Below are 21,371 nucleotides of genomic sequence, written 5' to 3'. Positions count from 1 at the left end.
AAACACTGCAGTCAGTATGATACACATCATTGACTAACGACAAGTATTTAAGTTACTGCTACATGCATCACCCTATAATGTTTCCCACAAACCACATAAAACAGGGCTAAAACAAACAAACAAAGGATGTATTTCTTTCTACGAAATCACTTCAGTGATGGCTGTATTTTACAAATTGTATCAATAAATGAAGTTAATTCCCAGAATTCCTTAGGTGCCATCCTGACAATTTCAGCACACATTCAACATCAACCACGAACAGTGCTGGAATTAGACTGTTGGTGAGGAAAAACGACACCAAGTGTCCTGTAATGTGCACTAAACTGGTCACCATGGAGTGTCTGGGTTCTTCTACCTGGTCAGCACTTAAGCCTCAGTTAATCAACCACTGAGTGCACTGGCCTAGATGAGCGCTACGCCTTCAGTGGCTGACCAAGGCTTTATGACAAAATCCACCTGTCTACTTAGCCTAGATGCGGAGCGTTCTTTAGTCAGCATGCAGAGTAGCAGTGAATTAATTGAGGGTACTACGGACTCTGAGGATAGACTGCCATGGTTGTAAAACCTGGCTTTTCCATTTTCTTGCTGAGTGACCCTGGGCTCGGGGTCACTAGGCCTTGGTTTCCTCATCTGTAAAGTGGGAATAATGAATGGCAATAGGACCTACCCTTGCAGGGTATTTTGAGGATTAAATGGGTCAACATAAATCATTTAGAACAACGTTTAGCACATTAATAGAGAATAAATACATACAAGTGAATGAAATAATTATTGATAGGGATTTCACACAACTTCTAAAAGCCTTATAATAATTATGAATTCTTCTTGCTTCCAAATAGAAAGTCAGCCCTATTTACCAGGAGAGAAACTGTTCTCTTTGGCAGGATTCTTGATCACAAACTCACGTAGTTGCTGCTGTGATATCAGCCACCTTCCATGAGCCATGCCACTGCTGTGCTGTTGCTGTTTTTAAGACAAAATCGTTCCTCGTGTCTCTAACTATGGTAATTAAAGTAATTTTCCTGAAATATGTAGTTTTAAAAAGTCAAAATGGTATTTTTTCCTTGCCCACTTTCAATTTTATTGGTCTTCAACAAAAACTAAATTGTCTATTTTTAACCTTTACATGTCATCTTTTTTTCTGCTTTTTAAAATTTAATTTTAAGTAAATTACTTTAAAAAATATAGAAGTGAGGTCTACAGAGTTTAAAATATCAAATACTACTACAAGGGGTGGGGGGGGGCGGGGAAATAATGTCTCAACCCACCCTCCCTCATTCTTGTTCCCTGTTTTCTCTGCTTTATCTTTCTGGAAATCCTACTATCGGATATTGGGCCTCCTGAGTTGGATCTCTAAGTTTCTCTGATTTTTCCTCCCTCCTTCACCTCCCTCTGTCTTACTTTCTGGGAGATTTAATTACGTTTCCTACATTTCTACTGATTCTCTCATTTCTGCTATCACATGTTTCACTACTAACAGCAGTTTCTTATATCTGTCCCTTCCTTATGGCACTTTGGAAGTAATACAAATTCTTATCCTCCTGAGGCGTCAAAGGCGGTAGCTGTCCCCTCCCCGACGCCGTGGAGCTCACAGAGCCTGCTTCTTCCCACAGATTCCCCTTACCCTCCACGTTCTGAGAATCTGTTTCTTGCTACACTATGGCCTTTCCTCACATGACTGGTAATCCTCTGCTGTTTGTTTCTAAAAATTTTAAATTGAGGCTCAAACAGGCTAACTGGATGTTCTGCTTTCATACATGCAATCTGACAACTGGACATAACAATTCACTGCAACACAGCAGCCCAGTTTTTTCACCCAAAGCTACTCAAATATCAATATCTGTATTTCTTTTTCCTTGTGCTAGGCATTTACCTGAATAGGAATTCCCCAGCTTCCTAGGAGGAGGTATATAAGCCCGGCTGCCAGAATACGAAGAATCCCATTATGAAGCACACACACCTCTATTTAAAGGAAATAATTCCCACATCTTCAGTGTGGCATCTCACTGCAGCCCTCAGCCGTATCCATCTGGGTCTTAGAACCTAAAGTTTCTCTCATTCAAACTCTTCAGGAAATCTCCCGTCTGTTGCTAGGTTAAGAAGGGCAGACGCCTGCTTTTCTCAGCTGGGGAGAGGACCCAGGGGTCTAAACTACTTTCATGCACACTTTCCACCAAGTTCCCTCTTGTCAGTTCCACCCCATAAATTCACATGCAGCTAACTGGTATCTACAATTCCCGAGAGTCTTCTCGAGGTTTTCCCACACTAGTAGGCATGCTTCTGGTTGGCTTTCTCTTGCCCTGCAAGCTCAGGATTCTGCTTTCTCTGGTCTTTACCAGAGAAGGTTATTACCATTTATCCATGTATTTTGCAGCCACCAAAAAATTTTTTCTTTTTTTTAAACATCTTTATTGCAGTATAATTGCTTTACAATGGTGTGTTAGTTTCTGCTGCATAACAAAGTGAATCAGCTATACATATACATATATCCCCGTATCTCTTCCCTCTTGTGTCTGCCTCCCTCCCCCCTCCCTATCCCACCCCTCTAGGTGGTCACAAAGCACCGAGCTGATCTCCCTGTGCTATGCGGCTGCTTCCCACTAGCTATCTATTTCACATTTGGTGTATGAAATGTGAATATATGTGTATATATGTCCATGCCACTCTCTCACTTCGTCCCAGCTTACCCTTCCCCCTCCCTGTGTCCTCAAGTCCATTCTCTACATCTGCGCCTTTATTCCTGTCCTGCCCCTAGGTTCTTCAGAACCTTTTCTGTTTGTTTTTTAGATTCCATATATATGTGTTAGCATACGGTATTTGTTTTTCTCTTTCTGACTTACTTCACTCTGAATGACAGACTCTAGGTCCATCCACCTCACTACAGATAGCTCAATTTCGTTTCCTTTTATGGCTGAGTAATATTCCATTGTATGTATGTGCCACATCTTCTTTATCCATCCATCTGTCAATGGACACTTAGGTTGCTTCCATGTCCTGGCTATTGTAAATACAGTGCAGCACCGAATTTTACTAACATCGTTTGTCCATTGTTGTCTCACACTCCCATTCTTATCTTCATAGATCAGTGCCTTTTTAATTCATTTATATTCATTTTAGCAGGTTTCAAGGATAGCATAAAAATTAATTTGTATTCAAACAACCATATATATATATATCACGTCTGTAACAGTTAAATATCTCCCAATTAATAAAAATTAAGAGACCTTAGAAAACATCCAGTCCAAACACCTAATTTCATACTGAGGAAACTGAAGTCCACAGAATGATATGATTTACTCAAAGTCACTTGATAAAACATAAAACCACGAGATTCCATATAAGAAGGAAGAGCATTTTATCTGCAGTTTTCTTTCTCCATTTAACTTCTATTAGTCTTTTGCTCACAAAAAGTATACAAACGCGCATTTTGACCGTCGGAAGCACTTCTGCTCTCTTCTTTGTCACCACACACTGCGCGTTAGTTGCATCACCCTGGTCAAGTTACCCTCGTGAGTTGCAGACGCCTCATCCACAACACAGGGGTCAACCGCTTACTGCGGGCGCCTGATGTATGAATTAATATGAAAATGCAAAAAATCACCTAGCAGAGCAGCCGGCAGGCTGTGCACTCTCTGTGCTGACAAATCAGTAGGTAATGAATGGATGAATTTAGCTATCGTGAACATACATAAATTGGGGTGAACAATGCCCACCCTGTACGTGTACAAGGCTGCCGAGAAGCCACCACCTGGAACAACACGGCTGCACCCAGGCCACCCAGGTGGGTCGAGGGGCTGAGCTCTGTCTGGGAGTCGGGGTGTGAGGCAGAACCAGGCATGTGGATGCTGACCGTCTGCACAGCTGAGCCACACAACGGCGATGGGCTTGGTTGCCCGACGGGGGTCTCCACCCAGGCTGCGTCGCCTCCCCGGCAGGCGTTTGGAGATGGCCAGAGTACCTGGTGACAATGACTGTGGGCCACCACTGCATTAGTGGTCAAAGGCCTAGCGTCACACATCAGCGTGGATGGGGCCGCCCTGCACAGCGAGGAAGGGGCCTGTGTAAAACGTCAGTCGTGCCTGTTCAGAAGCCCTGCGGGCTGAAAGGAGGGGCCACAGACCTGTTGCTTACTCTGCCTCTTCGGCTCGCAGCCCTTGCTGCTGTCTCCCTCAGATCACAAGTTCACTTCCTCCAGGGGTTCTAGAAGATACCCCCCACACACACGCACCCCTGAAGCCCACCACGGCCTGCACCTGCGACAGGGCCTACGGGCTGAGCACGGTTCAGACTTTAAATGAGCAACTGAGCAGCACAGCCCTCCGATCTGCCGAGTTCTACGACCCACCGAGGGTCCAGCCACCTGCTGCCGACCTCTGAGGCGCGTCGAGGGCTCCCTCTCGCCCGCGGTGTGACCCCAGCAGTGTCCTCAGCCCCACCGAGTCCACCATGGCTGAGGTTCACAGGGGTCATTAAGCTGAAGGGGCATCATGAAGACGAAGAGGTAGCGCATCCAGCGCTGAGGGCTGGGACCTGCTGAAAGCCACCTGAGCCCACGCCCCCTCTGCACTACTGGGAACGGCTCACTGCAGAGAACTACTCTTCCCCAGACGCGGGCGACCCCCTTGCTTCTCTAGGCTGGACACAGACCCTCCTTTCTTTGCGCCATAAGAGATTAACTGTTCTTTTTGTCTCCACTGATCAGTCAGAGAATGTCCCTTAACCTGACGTGATCGAACTCCAGTTAAGCTTCTGTCCTTTCCTCACACAGCAACCTGGGCTGGCGCAGGCCTCTGCGACAGGCCCTCTGCTCCCAGGGACCAGCCTTGGGCGAGACGCTCTCTGCCGCCTGTCCCTTCCTGCCCCCCGTCCTGTCCTCCACCCACGTCCCTGCACCTTCCCGGCCTCGTCCACTCTCTCTCTCTCTGTGGTCTGACCTCTGAGACACCGACAGGCCGCAGGCTCAGAGCTCTCCCTATCACAAGAGCAGCCCCTTTCCCTGATCTTCCAGAAACGCTTCCAAATACAAAGTCTGTCCTTCCTTAAGCCAGGATTTGTTTTCTATTTGATGAGTGTATTGGCAAGACAGACAGTAAGAACCTAATACATTTCAGCCTTCATTTTTACTAATGATTTCATTTGTGCACAGATTTGAATCGCAGGTAAAAGTGTTATTTCCAAGACCAATGATTTTTCTCCAGATGCCAATTATTATATGACAAATATACTATCGTATTACAAATGTTATAACTGTAAATAGGAAACTTTTCAAATGATTATGAAGATGGTAAACCAACATACAGTATATTTGAGCTTTACCACATAACGGGTATGATCCAATAATGATGTTCTTCCCCAGTAACGATCGAGGAAGAACTCGCTTTAATTGATCTAAACTACATTTGTGACATGACACTGTTCCATGGGGACAATTAAAGTTAAGCTGTCATTTCATAAACAACTAAGCCTCAGTCAAGGACACGTCACTGTCTCCATTAAAGCATTTCCCTTAATTGGGTGCTCACCAAAAAGTGGATTAGTCTAACAAAGGGATGCTTTATCGACCTCTTACTCAACACTAAAACTGAACTTGTAATCTCTGCCAACGTAGCAGCAGCAGATACGTTATTCTTCCCAGCAAATGGCACTACCGTCCATGCAGCAACTCAAGCCAGAAACCTGACATTCATTCTATGAGGGCAGTGACGAGGCCTTTTGCAGTCACTGATCCAACACCTGTGCGGCGAGGGCATTCAGTCAATGTCCAGTGAATCAGTGAATTGTATCGTAACAATGTTAACTCCTAGAGCTCTCTTAAACTTGCCCATTTTCCTGTAGCCTCACCACAACCACTAGTCCCGCCATCACCATCCCTCACCCTTGCCCACTGCAGGATTCCATCTCTGCATCCACTTCTATCTCCCTGGATCAGCAGAGAGGTCTTAACCCAAAGGGGACCTTGTTACATCTCTGTTGCAAACAGGACTGTCCGACTCCCCTTCGAGGAGTCCTCATGCCCCGGAACTGCCGTGCAAGGCCCTCTCCAGCACTGCCCTTGCTCACCTCCCCAGCCTCACCACTCTCCTGCTTTTGACTTTAGCCATTCTGGACTCATTGCAGCTTCTCAAAATTACCGTGTTCCAAGAAGTACCCATTTCAGCTCAGATGTAGAGCTTGTAAAGAACGTCACTCTCACCCTTAAAACAGGAAGAAAACTGAACAGAATACAGACTAATGCTGAAGTGCCACGGCAAACACCAACCACATGGCTGGAGAGAGTACAGACACCTGCGGGGAGAGATAAGACTCAAGCACCTGCTTCTCTGGACGGGGGACGAGCATGAGAGCAGAGAAGACCAAAAGCCCAGAATTAAGAGAGCTGACACCTTCTCAAAGGTTTTTCCTGCAGGAACTCACCCCCACCCCCACCCCCAACCCCCAAGTGCTCACAGGCAAGATCAGGGAAGAATCCTGAGACCACTTGCCTTGGCTAGTGGGGGAGAGGAAAACAGCCTCTACTGAAATCTGCTCAGAGCCACATCCCCTATATCTCCCCTCCTAATCTGCAGGAGGAAGGGCAACAAAACCCACTTTGCTTTGTTTCTTAAAATATTGACAAAATCAACAACACAGGTCCTGACATCAGTGTCCAGCCCTCAGGAAGTGTTATTCTCGCTACAACACTGGTGAAGTGCAGACACGTTCTAGGTGCTGGGTGAAGAACCGAAACAAGCAATGGCCACGTCCGTACTGAGCCCCATGTGTTCACAGAAGAGCCGGATGACAAACAAGAAAAACAGAAGCGCAGACACAACGTCTGTTAATTACTGCTAAGCGTCTATGGAGGTGGGCAGAAGCCAACTACTGAGAGCGTGGGTAGTCATGGAGGGCTGGGTAACGTCAGACCAGATCTGGAAACAGAGACTTTCCTGCACTGTGAGTAGCAAGTGCAAAAGCCCTCAGGCACTACGGACCTTCTCTGAAATAAGAAGATGGCCAGCCTGATGGAGCAGAGCAGCCAGGGTGGGGAAGGAAGGGGCAGAGTCATCCATCCAGGCTAAGAGCTTGGACTTAATCTGGGGTCTAAGGGGGTTTCAGTTTTTCTTTGTAAAGGACAAACGCAACACAGCCAGCCCTTCCCGGGCTCAGCAGAGTCTGGCAGGCCTGGGCGGCTCCTCCAGGCACCTCGACCCTCTTAGCCCCCCCGCACTCCCTCTCCTCCTGCCTTCTTTTCTCCCACTTACCAAACTACGGTTTAAAACATTTCCTTTCAGGTTGTACTCCTTGGACAAGAGGAAATGTGTTTTACTCAACTGTGGAATCTTTACATCTTAACCCCAGTCATCAGTCTTAATACACACAATAATACTCAGAAAAAGAAAACTTGTACTGGATCAACAAAAGCAAAAGAACAGGTTAATAAATTCTGGGTCCAGGAACCTAGTCTTCTGCCTATCGTTGCTTTATTTTAAAAAGGCCACGGCTGTATCAGCAGTAACATAAAGTCAAAACAGTCTTTGGCACAAAAGGAAAGGAATTTCAAAACATAAAGGTCCTCTCAATGGTAGAATCCCTCCTGTTCACTATGGCAAAAATGCTCAAAAGCACTACGGTATCTTTCCTGACTATAACATGAACTACTTAACGCTCCTGGTACATTAGTTATTTTTCTTAAATGTACTTCACTATTTCATCAACAGAACAGTCTGGGATAAATCTCATATGTGCTAAAAGCAGCTTCCTTTGGTCCATTACAGTCCCTTCTCCCCCTCAGCGTCCTCCCACCTGACCCTAAAACCCCGGTCCAGTCGACATACACACAGCCGCACCTGCCTTGGTAATTAGAAAATGAGGGACTAGGTTATGCTTTAATGACATCTTGGGCATCTACTGTTGCATAACAAACTAACCCAAAATGTAATGGCCTTGAACAACCACCATTTTATTTATTTGCTCACAGTTCAGCAATCTGAGCCCTGGGGGGAGCTCTATGTGGCAACATCCAGACCAACTGCAGCTGGAGGACCCACTTCCAAGACGGCTTATTCCCATGTCTCTTAAGTTGGTGGTGGCTGTCAGATGGGGACCTCAGTTCTTATTGGTTTGATTCTCCTCCACCTGGGTATCCCAAGCTTCCACCTCCCATGGTGGCCTCGGGGTGACAGGACCTTTGCATGGTATATGTCTTCCAAGGTCAGAAAAGCAGAAGCTGTCAGGCTTCCTTAAAGCTCCAGCCTGGAAGTTCACATCTTGTCAGTTAAAGGGAGCTGCAGGGTCAGGACAGACTCAAGGGAAGGGCACGCACGATACAGGTCATGAACGCAGGGAGTGGCCACTGGGGGGCGCACTGCCCCAGACAAAAAACGATGAAGCAGTCATTTATCAAAAAGTTTTAAGAGCCTCAAACATCACGGTCTTTTCTAGGCCTAGCAATCACCTGCCTGCCTTCCCTCCCTTAAGAGGGGATGGAGGTGGCACTCTCTGAGGGCAGGGACCCTGACTCACCCCCCGTGTGCCTCAGCCACAGACGAGAGCCGCACTAGCTCCCAACAGGAAGCAGCATTTCATGCGCTGCGAGTGACTGATGAGTACCAACCAAAATCAACGTCCAAAATGTACCAATCGCTACCCAAGATTTAATTAAAACGAACCCTAAAGTATACCATACAGGCACAGATGGAGGGAGGCGTATTTTGGGTACATGGTCCTAACTGTCCAACATCTTGTAATCGAGCGTCGTATAAAATCTACGTGTTTATTAAAAATGATTAAAAAGGCATCTGACAAAGACTAAAATAAGGAGGTACGTAATACATAAACAATGTAATTCATTTCTGTAGAGGTAGGTCTGAAGTAGGATGTGAGAAATGAGAGGATATAAAGAAATAAAAAAACCTTTGTTTGCATACAGTATGTGTCTCAAGTTTAATGAAGAGCTAATAAATTGTGAGAAAGGAAGGAGGTGAAAGGAAGCAGGTCCACCGGTGCAGTCCATGGCGACTAAGTGTTCCCCACAGACTATCACGCCCAGTGTTCCAGATCTTAAGTTAGGCAGCCAAGAAGGATCCCTGGCCCCTGCACTACAGTTTATATGCACATAAAACGGATGTGAGTGTGTGTGCATATACATGTATGTATACATTTATTTTAAAATGCTACACCTGATCTACCATTGGGTAATAATATTTCGATCCTTACTTAGGTCAAGAGATTCATCATTAACGATACTGGATGTAAAAAAACAGTCCCAATTTGAAAAGACTGTTCTTCTTACGCCCATCTGGACGGCAGCTGCTCTCCCCCTGTCCCGGTGCCGAGCCTGTGCTGGGCACGGGGATGGAGCGGCTCTGCCGTTTTCCTGCTCATTTCGACTGCATCTACAGTGGCCCTGAAGTCGCAGTCTCTCTTGCAACAATCTTTGTCCACTGAAGAAGGTAAGTGAACTAAAACTAGTAGATGCAACCCAAGAATCCATACGCAGGCACATACACAGCTATCTGCCCCAATTACTGAAAGCAAGTGAGCGATTAAAACCTGGGAGCTTCTGCCTCGGAGAATCCCCTCTTCTACTCCAGCATCCTGTCTCACTGTGCACACAACTGTCCTGGACTCACATGTGCCAGGTAATAGGACTAGTGTTAACCTGTGTAATAAATATTAATAAAGCTTAATTTCTTGAACAGGAGCATGGGCTCTGGAGCCAGATTTCTGGGGTTCAAATGCCTGTTACTGTGTAATAACATTTAGCAAGTTACTTAACGTCTCTGTTTTTTAGTTTTTCATAAGTGAACAGGAGATAAACATTCCTTCCTCCTAAAACTGTAAAGATTAACACGTGAAAAGTTAATACATGTAAGGCCCTTAGAACAGTGCCTGAGATGCAGAAACCATACGCTACATACATACACTGAAATAGAAGTTCTAGCGTGTTCTTCTAGCACCCAAATGTAAGGTTGGACATCACATCTCTCTCTGGAAAACGTCACCCCATATTCTCTTTCTAGACCTTACTGGAGAGAAAGAATTAAACTGTCAGGAAACACATTTGGTTCATCACCTCCACATTCACCTAATTCCTGCCCAACGGCAAGAATGAAAAGAAAGTAAACGAGGTTTGTTTTACCTATCTTCTTCTCTTGAAAGGAAAAGACCGGATCACTACTTTCACTAGCTTTACGAGCCATTTTAGGTTCCAATAATTTAACCACTCACACAATGATTAATTAAATAAATCCACCTCTTAGTTGGTATTCAGAATACTGATCTCATTTGAATTAAGCCAATGTCATAAATGCAAAACTCCAAACAGTAGTAAACCTAACAACAAGCTTGGGACCGTAGCATTCATATGAAATGGAGCAGCCTCTTTGGTAATAGAACACTTGTTTCTTAGGATCGTTAGTAATTGAGTCAAGCTTTGGATTACTGACAATAATTTTCACGATTCTGATAATCACCTCTAACAATAACAATCACTTTTACATGAGAACTTGAATTTCTAGGGAATAAAAGTCATTCCAACTTGTGTTTAAATCAATCATTCCTAAATGTTGAGGACTCAAAAAAAAGGTAAGATCTTTTATAATGCAGAATATTTCCTACTATATATTCTACTTGTTTATTTGTATCTGTCATAAATCTTTCAGGGCTCCCTAGGCCATATAAAAATCTAATGCGCAAGTACAGCACTTGAAGGCTTTCCACGCTAGTCATCACCATTCCAACGAATGCTACAAACTACCATTCCCCATAATTAAATCATTCTGGCCCAAGAGTTACTCTGTCTTTCCCCCGATCTCTGCTTGTTAACATCCTGAATTTATACTTAAGGACTACATTTAATTCCACCTGTAATTCTTTCTCCAGAAATAACTCTTCCTCACTCTTTTAAAATCTTGCAGTGTCCATCTATTTCTCTTATGTTAGTTCAGTCTTTACCCTATATTATTTAGTAAAATTTACTGTGGTTCTCCTGTTAGACTATAAATCCCTGGAGAGTAATTAGGACCCATATTTTATTCATCATCCTTCCTGCATAATGATTTCTCAATACATACTTGTGAAACTAAAGTTTATTTTGCCCCAAACCAAATGGCATTAGTCAACATAGTTTTTATTGATTTTCTTTGCTGCAGAAATTATTGCAACATATTAGAGCTATATAAATACTATTATTTAAATTTATTAATTTGCCAACCAGAAATCACTAAGCATTATTGGTAGTGGTTGAGATTATTTGGTATTGCTCCACTGACTGTAATTTTAACACAGTTATCTACTTTCAAATGGTAAACAACCCTACTTACTTAGACATCAGCAACCCTGAAAATCAATCAAGTAAAGTACACAAGTAACTTCTTCAGGAGATGACACGGGCAAAATCACACACACAGTGACACACCATCTGAAATCATCTACTTTATGTACTTTTTAATCTCTATATGCTCAAAGCTGGATTATATTCTTTGGGCGGGGGTGGGGGACTGGGTGGACAGCAAAACAAATAAAACAAGCAATGTAGCCCATATATACTTAAGTTTGAAACTGTTAATCCAGAAAATCCCAGACTGCAATAGTCTGGCTTCAAGTGTGGAGAATGGGATGGAGGATTTGAAACTGGATAAGAGGCTATTACAAAAGACCGGGTGATGGATGACAGCGGTCTAAAGTAAGGAGTGGCAGTGGAATGCAGAGATAGAAATAGATGTGAATTACTTTAAAAGTAGAAGTAATAAAGTGCATATGTCATTGTACTTCAAGAATGGAGGGGGAGAGGTAAATGAAGGAGAAATTAGTAGACAAAAATGATATGCTAGTTTTAGGCATGGGCTCTTAGATACAGGGGCTGTTTGTCATTCACTAAAATAGGAGCACCGGGAAAGGTCCAGGTTTGCCAAGAAGAGGTATGAAGTTCACTTATGGACACATCAAAGATAAGTCTGCAGGATATCCAAGTGGAGGTGGTTCAGTAAGTGTTTAGCCTGATGAGATGGAGGGGGGGAGGGGGGGGAGGGAGGGGGGGCGAGAGAGAGAGAGAGAGAGAAAAGAAAGAAAGAAAGAAAGAAAAAAAGAAAGAGAGAGAGAGAGAAAGGAAGGGAGGGAGGGAGGGAGGGAAAGGAAGATGTGACACATCTGGTGTCAGAAAGCTAGTAAATGGCAGAGCTAGTAGGCATAACAAAGAGGGGCTGACTTCTAAACCTGACTGCTTTCCCCTCTGTAAGTGTCTCAGTATCAATGTATATACTGTGCCCTCTGTTTCATGTAATTGTGTGTCAATTACTTGTTTTGATAAAAGTTCACAGTTTGGGCCATTTAATGAATTTCTGCCATTTTACGCCACTGCAGGGGTGGGAGGTGGAGGTGAGGTGGGTGGAATCCTAGAAGAGAGGGGTTAAGCTTTGTTCAAATTTCCTGTGTCCAACAGTACAGCTGTGCAATTTTCAGGTGATCCAACTGGGAGGTCTTCATGGGGCCCAGAGCCAAAATAAGCCGTCCAATAACATTTAACACATCTAAGCCAGTAACATATCGCTAAGCACTAAAGTTGTTTTACCTTTTGGCTCAGCAACACACTTAAGAGACCAATCCTCCATCACCTCTCAAAAATAAGCAGTGATGCAACAAAAGATTTACACAGAACAATATTCATCACGGACTTTAATTTCTAAATGCACTGCATTGTGACCAAAGCACATATAATGGTAGCATTTCTACTCTTTTAAATGTAATGAGGTTTTGGGGGACCTATAGATAACCAAATTTTCATTTGACTTAATAAAATAGTAATAACAATAACACCCCCTCCAAAAAAAACGTGAGTAAATTCTGTCACAAGCCCCTTAATACATGCATTGCTGTTTCTGAAGTCCACTTAACTTTAAGTTCAAGGGCTGCTTTCTGGGTCAATAATCAAGCATTTTAAAAGAGAAGAAGGGAAAAGTCACAGCATAAGATTTGAAATTCCTTCACAGTGTTTTTTGAAAGCTATCATATTCACAAATACCAACTTAACTTTCTAATTCTCATGACATAGGGGCGTGTATCACAAGACCTCAAGGGTCCAGAGAAGACCTCTGAGAAAAGAACGAAAGTAGCCTCGAAGAGGCTCATCTCTACTTACAGCTGCGCTTTCCTCCCGCTCCCACTGTAAGACACGGGTTGTCAAGGTGGCAGAGGGCTGGCCTGGAAGGGGACTTGCGCTTAGTGAAGCAACGGACCGCGGGCCAAGACATTTTCCTAAGGCTCCGTGTTCCAGAGTGGCCTTTCTGCTTCCCCAGAGGGTCCAAGATGTAATGGATACCAGGAGGGACACTGACCATGACTTGTCATAAACACATGTGTCTTTAAGTGATGATGTTTATTATCAGGCTTCCTCGACACCAACAAGTTTCAAAATCCCCCCTGGACAGCATTGTGGATTTCGGTAATGGCACGTAAGGACTAACAAACAAGTGCATTATCATTTTATTTCTACAGGTAAAGTATCAACTGGACACCAAAAATAAAAAGGATTTTCACATGAATCCTCTTGAAAAAACATTATTTGCCTCCAAAAATTAATTAGGAGTCACAGAAAAGGCAACTTTTAACATACCGATATGACTGTCAAATATTTACCATTCTAGGAAAATTTTGATAGCCATGATGATTTCTATGGAATAGGCTTCCTTCCGCCCAGTAGTAAATCCGTGGGTTTTTAATTGTCTGCAATTCACTACAGGGGAAAATGCGAGCCAACTTTAAAAAGAAAGCTTCTCGAGCTTTAATTCAAACTCCAGAGGAAACATGTTTTATAAACACTTCGCTCTTCTCTCTCAAAGACTCTTAACCAAAGAACTTCTGTGAGACAGCAAATATATCAAATTTAAAATATGCACATAATAGGAAAATATTTAATGTAAGAACCCATATTGCCTAATATAAAGTTACTGAAAATAATATGTAAGCATTAGAATGCTGAGAGATTAGACAACAATTACCAAATTATGAAAATTAATACATCTAATTTAAACCGGTAGAATCTAACTCAGTACACTAAATCTTAAAAACCATAATCATAGTACACAGGTATCTCCTAAGTTAACAATCTCGGGCACTTTTTTTCCCCCAAAATGGGAATCTTTTTTTTTTATACTAATTATAAAAGTGACACCAAGTTATTATTAAAACATTAAAGTACAGAAACATGTGAAGTAGAAAAGAGCACATGATCCTTACCCTCCAGAAAATAACTGCTAGTAAGATTCAAGTTAGTTTTTCTTAAAATAAATGTTCAACTAGGGTATTATCTGTCCTACATGTTGCTTTTCTTTCTTTTATTTAACAGTATAATAAAGACAATCTTACCATAGCAGTAGAGCATGTATGCATAATGATATATACAGATATAATTCAATTTCCTATGACAACTGACTTTTTAAAATGGTGCATAAGCCTTCTTTTACCCTAGCGGGACTTTACATGTGGCATTCCATTTCCTGAAATAGTTTCCAATAATTAAACACCTGGAGAAACCCACCTCATACTCCAAAGCAGCTCAAAGGTCACTTCCTGTTCTAACTTCACAGCCCCCCCCCCTTGGCCAACCCTACCTTATATAAGTAAAGTGATGAGGGATCAGCCTCCATTCACTGCTCCCTTATCACTTTATTCCAAAAATAAACGCAAAAGTCAAACTGAGAAGTAAACTGAGTTCTGCACTCCTATCCGACAGAGTCTGCATCTGAATCCAAAAATATCAACATCCCTCAAAGAAACATAACAGAATCCAATTTCCACAGTATAACACAATGTCCATTATACAATCCAAAATTACTCAACATATAAAAAATAGGAAATATATGACATTATCAAGATAAAAGAGTATCAATTCACATCAAATCTAAGATGACTAAGATTTTAGAATTAGAGACTTTAAAGCACCTATTTTAACTGTGCTCAATTACACAAAATATAACACCTGCAATAAATGGAAAATCCCGGCAAAGAAAAAAACATGTTTCCAAATACATATATTTATATATGAATCACATATAAATTCTGAAACAGATAAGTACAATACGTGATACAAACATTTTATCTGATCGGCTTTACCAAAAAAATAAAGATGACATAGGAAAGAGTCAATGAGTTTAAGATACAGCAGCAGAAATGATCCAAACTGAAGAAGAGGGGGAAAAAACTAATAACAAAAGTAAACAGAGTCACAGGAATCTTTTCGAGAATATCAACAGGTTGAAAGTACCTGTAATTAGAGTCTCAAAGGGCGGGGAGTGAAAGGATCAGAAAAAGTATTTAAAGAAGCAATACCTGAAATATTATGATGAAATAGACAAATCCTTTGAAAAACACAAAACAATTTTCACAAAAGATGAAATAGAAAATCTGATTAGTGCCTTGTCAATTAAAGACACTGAAGAACTTATATTTGATTCATATATAAATATATGTATTTGAAAAGAGTTTTTCACCACCAAACTCCAGGCCCCAGACAGCTTCACTAGTGAATTCTATCTAATAATAAAGAAAACAATAGCACCAAACTGACATGCATTTTTTTTTGGGGGGGGGGGGAGGAGGGAAAGAACACTTCTATATGTGTGTGTGTGTGTGTATAAATTATAGGCCACTATCACTCATGAATACAGATGCATTTGAATCCAACAATGTATAAAAAGGATAATACATCATTAAGTAGGGTTTAACCCAAGAATGCAAAACTGGTTTAATTTAGCCAAATCAATCAATAAAATTCACTATATTAACAATATAAAGGAGAAACATCCTGTGTTCATTTCAATAGATGCAGAAAAGGTATTCACCAAAATTCATCACCCAGTCAGGATCAAATCTCTCAGCAAAACTAAAATAGAAGAAAACTTCCTCTACCAGATACAGGTCACCTACAAAAAAAACCTCACAGCTTTATCATGCTTAATGGTAAAATACTGAATGTTTTCCACATTGCCTGAGAACAAGAGAAAACTGCCTAACGTCACCACTTGTATTCAAGCATTATACTAGAGATCCTAGCCAATACAATAATAAGATAATAAAAAGCATAAAAATTGGGAAGAAAGAAGTAAACTGTTTATGCAGATGATATGATTATGTACATAGCATATTCTAAGGAATCTATAAAACAACTTGCTAGAACAAGTGAATTTATTAGCAAGGTAGCAGAATACAAGGTTTATACTAGAGGCAAAAGGTTATAGTAGAGGCAAAAAAATTGGAAAACAAGATTTCGAAATACTTTACAAGAGTGTTCAAAAAACATGAAACACTTAGGAATAAGTTCAACAAAAGACAAGACCTCTACCCTAAAAAGTACAAAACACTACTGACAGAAATTAAAAATCTAAATGGAAAGATATACCATGTTCAAGGAAGGGAAGACTTAATATTGTTAAGATGTCAGAACTCCCTAAACTGATCAACAGATTCAATGCAACGGCAATCATAATCCCAGCAGAATGTTTTGTGAAAATAAAACAATAAATTTATATAGAATTGCAAAGGATCTATATGCAAGCAATCCTGAAAAAGGACAAAGTTGAAGGGACTACATTACCTAACTTCACGTCTTACTATAAAAAGCAACAGTAATGAAGATGGTATGGTACCGGCATAATGATCCATAAACAGATCAATGAAGCAAAACAGAAAGTACAGAAATAGACCCTCACTTAACACAGTCATCCAGTTTCCAACAAAGATGCCAACACAATCCATGGGAGGAAAATATCTTTCAGCAAATGGTACTGAAAAAACTGGATATCCATAGGAAGAAAAAATGAATTTTGACTGTCTTTCTCACACCATACACAAAAACTAATTTGAGATGTATCACAGACGTAAAATTAAAAGCTATAATGGTAAAGCTTTTAGGGGAAACACAGGAGACTATAACTTATAAAGGACTCTAACATTTCCTTGAGGTTGGCAAAGATTTCTTAGTTGACAGAAGGTAAAATCATAAAAGAAAAACTTGATACATTAGACGTCATCAAAATTTAAAACTTCTGCTTATCAAAAAACTCTGTTAAGAAAATAATAGGCAAGCCACAGACTGAGTCAAATATTCACAAAACGTATATCCAACAAAAGATCTGTAGCCAGGATATATTTTAAAAAAGCTCCTACAACTCAATGATAAGAAGACATACAGCCCACTCAGGGAGCGGCAAAAGTTCTAAAAAGAGACTTCAAAATTGAAGATATATAAATGGTCAATAAGTGCATGAAAAAGTACACAAAATCATTAATCAACAGGGAAATGCAAATTAACACCACAACAAAATACCAATACCCTATCAGAATGGCTACAATTAAGGAGACTGACAACATCAAATATGGATTTAGATATATGGAGTAACCACAACTTTGCATGCACTGTTCTAGAAATGCCACAAATACAACCACTTTGGGAAAAAAATTATGGCAATTCATTATAAAACTAAATACACAGCAATTTAAACCCTAAATAGTTACTAAAAATAAATGAAAACGTATGGTCACAAAATGTACGAAAAGGTTCCCAGAAATTTAATTATAATAACCCCAAACTGAAAACTGCCCAGGCAAATGGATAAATACATTGTGGTATTTTCAGGTACTGGATTATTGTTCTGCAATCAAAAGAAATTAACTACTAATATATACAACAGTATGCATAAATCATGTACATGGACACTCAGAGGAAAGAAAAAAGAAAAGCAGAGTAAAAAGAAGATCAATTTAGGCCAAATCTGAGATGATCAAGATTTTAGAATTAGACTTTAAAGCACCTATTGTAACTGTGCCAAATGTCATAAAATAACACTTACAGTGAATAAAAATCAAACTTTTTTCTAGAATAATTAGGGAATATTTTAAGCATTTATGTGCCAAACCCTATGGCCAAGCATTTAACATGGATAATCTTATTTCTTATCAATCCAACCTTATCTTACAAACGAAGAAACTACAGCAGGAAGAAGTTGAACAGGCTGTCCAAAGTCCAAAATGTAACTCAGAAGAATAAATTTTAGAGTTCCGCAACTCACGCCAAACAGGAGGGACAGAATCACCAAATAAGGTTTCACCTGATTGTAAAAGTATGTGTGTTGGGGCGTCGTGCTAAGGGAGAACACCTCAAGAACACACCAAACAGAACGTAAACGGAGCGTGCGCTCCCCTGTGATAAGCTCTGACACACCTGCAGTGCAGGCTCACGGTCTTACCTTAGGGAACTGTTTTACAGGAATCAACACTTTCTGTCCCAGCTTCATGTTCTTATTAATCACCACATCAATGTACTTTTCTTCGTCCTTGCCTTCTCCTTTGTGAAACTTTTCTATTTCTGTGGAAGAAAAACAGACAACTGTGAAGTGTCTGACTTAGAACTCCGGAGGCTGGGGGTTCTCCTTAGCTCTACGGTGGCAAGAAACCCAGTACAGAATATGGACTTCAGATGGCTACAGTTTTTTCAAGTAATGACATATGTCCCATTGTCTGGATGATTCTCTACCAGTACAGCGGGAAAACGCACACACCAGGGCACTACAACGTGAAATCTCAATCGCCCAAGCTAATGGAAGGGAACAAACACAAACGTAAAAATAGATTCTTTGGGGCCTTTTGGAATCCTAGGAAAAGGCTGATCAAATGGCAAAGAAAAGCCAGAGACTATTCTCAGCTCACCATTACCAAGCACCAACATCCCTATTTATCAAACCCCGCCTGGCTCTCCAAGGCGTTTCCCATCAAGAATGGGTTCTCCAAGATGGCCTTAAAAGCCCTGGACAACCTTCTGTCAGTCGACCCTCCCCAACCAAATCCTCCCTCCTCACAAGTGACAAGCCCAATCACAAGCTCATGGCTTTGTTAATGCTCTTGTCTCTTCTTGTGATGTTATTCTGATGATTTCAATTTCACACATCTCCTTCAAGATTCAACCACATTAAATACTACCTTGTATGTGTTACGGTCCCTTTCCTCGACTGGGCGGCAGCAGCAGCAGTGGGAAACTCAGTCCCTCCCACCACGGTACTCACAAAGCACTTCATGCACAATGCTACTACCATTTCTAGCTTAGCTCTGCAGCTTCCGACCAAAGCTTCTAAAAATAAAGATAATTACTAAGTCTCCAAATGAGCTGATCATTTTGTTTCCTTTCTTGTATTATCCTAAGTTTTGATCCTGTAAAACTGATCATTCTCTATAGAATCTGCATGGGAACAATATACACTGAAACGGAAGCATGTGAAATGTAAACGTTTACATAGATAATTCTTGTTATTGTTGCTGGAAAAAATTCTTCCAGGGTACTTTTAATTTTGACATTTTTCTATAAAAATAAAATATACATATGGTGAAAAGTTAAAACAGTATCATAGAATATAAAAGTAAAAGAAAGCTTCTCCTATACCCATACTCCAGAGGTAATAATAAAGAATGTTATATACTCTTTCAGAAATTTTCCATGAATAAATCAGCACACAGGCATGCACATATACAATCTGTTTGAAAATTGTAGAACTAACGGTGGATATGAGCTAAATTAGCTTTGTTTTCCTCAGTAAAAAGCAATAAGTCACATGTCACCTGCTCCACTGACTTCAGCTTTAATCAGTAGAAGAAAATAAATTCCACATTTTATTTTTATTTATCCATTTATGCTATAATTGGGAGTACCTTTAGCGAGTTAGAAGATTTAACAAAATTAGGTACACTGAAACTTACCAGAAAAAAGGGTTTTTAATGTTATGTATACATTTGTCAAAATATTTAACTACCTATCTTCTTTTTAAATAACAAAGCATTTTTATAATTTTGAGAACTTAGATGCATAATTTAATATTTAATTCCCTAATCAGCACTCAAAATGTTATTCCTTGCATCAGTGACGTTTAACATTTGAAGTAACATGGAAAGTCATAAAGGTAAGATTAAAAAATTAGAAAAAATTATATATTTTACCATATATTAAAGTTTGAGATATGTTTATGATTTTAAAGAGGAAAGTAAAATTTAAAAGAAAAAATATATAAAATACCTCATTTCCTCTCCAGTCAACTTTGCAAATCTTATATTGCTAAAATACCTAGTTGTTACATTAAGTAAGCTTTGAAATATGATGAAATATAATATTTCACTGTTTAAGATTTATTTAAGAAAAAAGTTTAAAGCCCGATGTCATGTTAAAGCATGTAGGTCTGCATGTACTGGACCTAACACACCACATAGCAATGGAAAGAGCCCCATTCCTGTCACTGGCATCAAACAGATCTGGTTTTCAGCACAGCTCAGACCCCTGTGACCTCCTGTGGTAACATTCAGAACTGCTCAAAACAGTTTTTTTTTAGGCGTTTTTTTTTTTTAGGCGTTTGTTTTTTTTAGGCGTTGTTCAATCAACAATTTTGCATTTTCTGCTTGATTGAAGATTATAAGTAGGTTGATGTTTTTATGAAGTCCAATAAAGTAATATGCAAAGTAACAGAAGTGTACAAGATGATTTAATGAAATCTTGAAACTGTCCCTAACTGGGAGTTTCATATTCTAAAACTCAGGCTACTACCCCTCCGGTCTTCCTTAGGGAAGGGAAGGCACTGGACACCTACCAAGGTGGATTTAACCTTCTAGTAAATTGGAGCATATGAAGGTCAGCCATAGAAAATCCAGCCAGATGTTCAAGGTGGAACACATAGGGGATCTGACTGTCACTAATCCCTAGATTACATTTGTTACATACAGTTGAATGTACCAATGCCATCTCCCAGTGCAGAAATAATAAGCAAATGTGTGATTAGGTTTTAGATGACGGAGGGGATTAAAATGCTATGCTTTCAAACCATGGACACCAAATTTCTGTCAACCTGGAAATCTAGTGTCAGTTATGTCTTTTTTGGCTTTTGTTTTTCTATTTCTTTTTGTTTTTGTCTTGGTCCCGTATGGAGCCTCCCTAAGCAATGGCCACTTACATTTTAGCCTACCAAATATACTAAAATCCACTAATCCTCTAAAACACAGCAAAATAATCTTTGAATTTAAATAAGTTAAATTTCCAATATAAGAAAAACTAGTGAATTTTCATTAAAACTGCTTAAGGGCTTCCCTGGTGGCACAGTGGTTGAGAGTTCGTCTGCTGATGCAGGGGACGCGGGGTTTGTGCCCCGGCCCGGGAAGATCTCGCTGGGCCCGTTAGCCATGGCTGCTGAGCCTGCGCGTCTGGAGCCTGTGCTCCGCAATGGGAGAGGCCACGACAGTGAGAGGCCCGCGTACCGCAAAAACAACAACAACAACAACAACAACAACAAAAAACTGCTTAAATTCTCTCACAGAATCAAACACATCTAAATTGACATTTTCCTTTGTCCCAGCAACTCCATTTC

General features: G+C 40.7%; 1 protein-coding gene across 20 annotated transcripts in view; it reads right to left on the bottom strand.

The window, feature by feature from the left end:
* KHDRBS3 (KH RNA binding domain containing, signal transduction associated 3) overlaps positions 1 to 21,371 on the bottom strand; it is a 201,825-nt gene that overhangs the window by 118,273 nt on the left and 62,181 nt on the right. For 19 of the 20 annotated variants that reach the window (XM_060127369.1, XM_060127370.1, XM_060127355.1 and 16 more), the window contains exon 2: positions 18,222 to 18,340. In XM_060127369.1, coding sequence (XP_059983352.1) covers positions 18,222 to 18,269 — 48 coding nt within the window. In that variant the 5' untranslated portion in view covers positions 18,270 to 18,340. Of the gene's footprint in view, positions 1 to 18,221; positions 18,341 to 18,681; positions 18,716 to 21,371 lie in introns of those variants that run through there. The other variant, XM_060127365.1, reaches the window with a different exon arrangement.

This window comes from Lagenorhynchus albirostris, chromosome 17 (assembly GCF_949774975.1).
Source record: "Lagenorhynchus albirostris chromosome 17, mLagAlb1.1, whole genome shotgun sequence".
Lineage (NCBI taxonomy): Eukaryota > Metazoa > Chordata > Mammalia > Artiodactyla > Delphinidae > Lagenorhynchus > Lagenorhynchus albirostris.
This window is presented reverse-complemented; position numbering and strand designations above follow the sequence as displayed.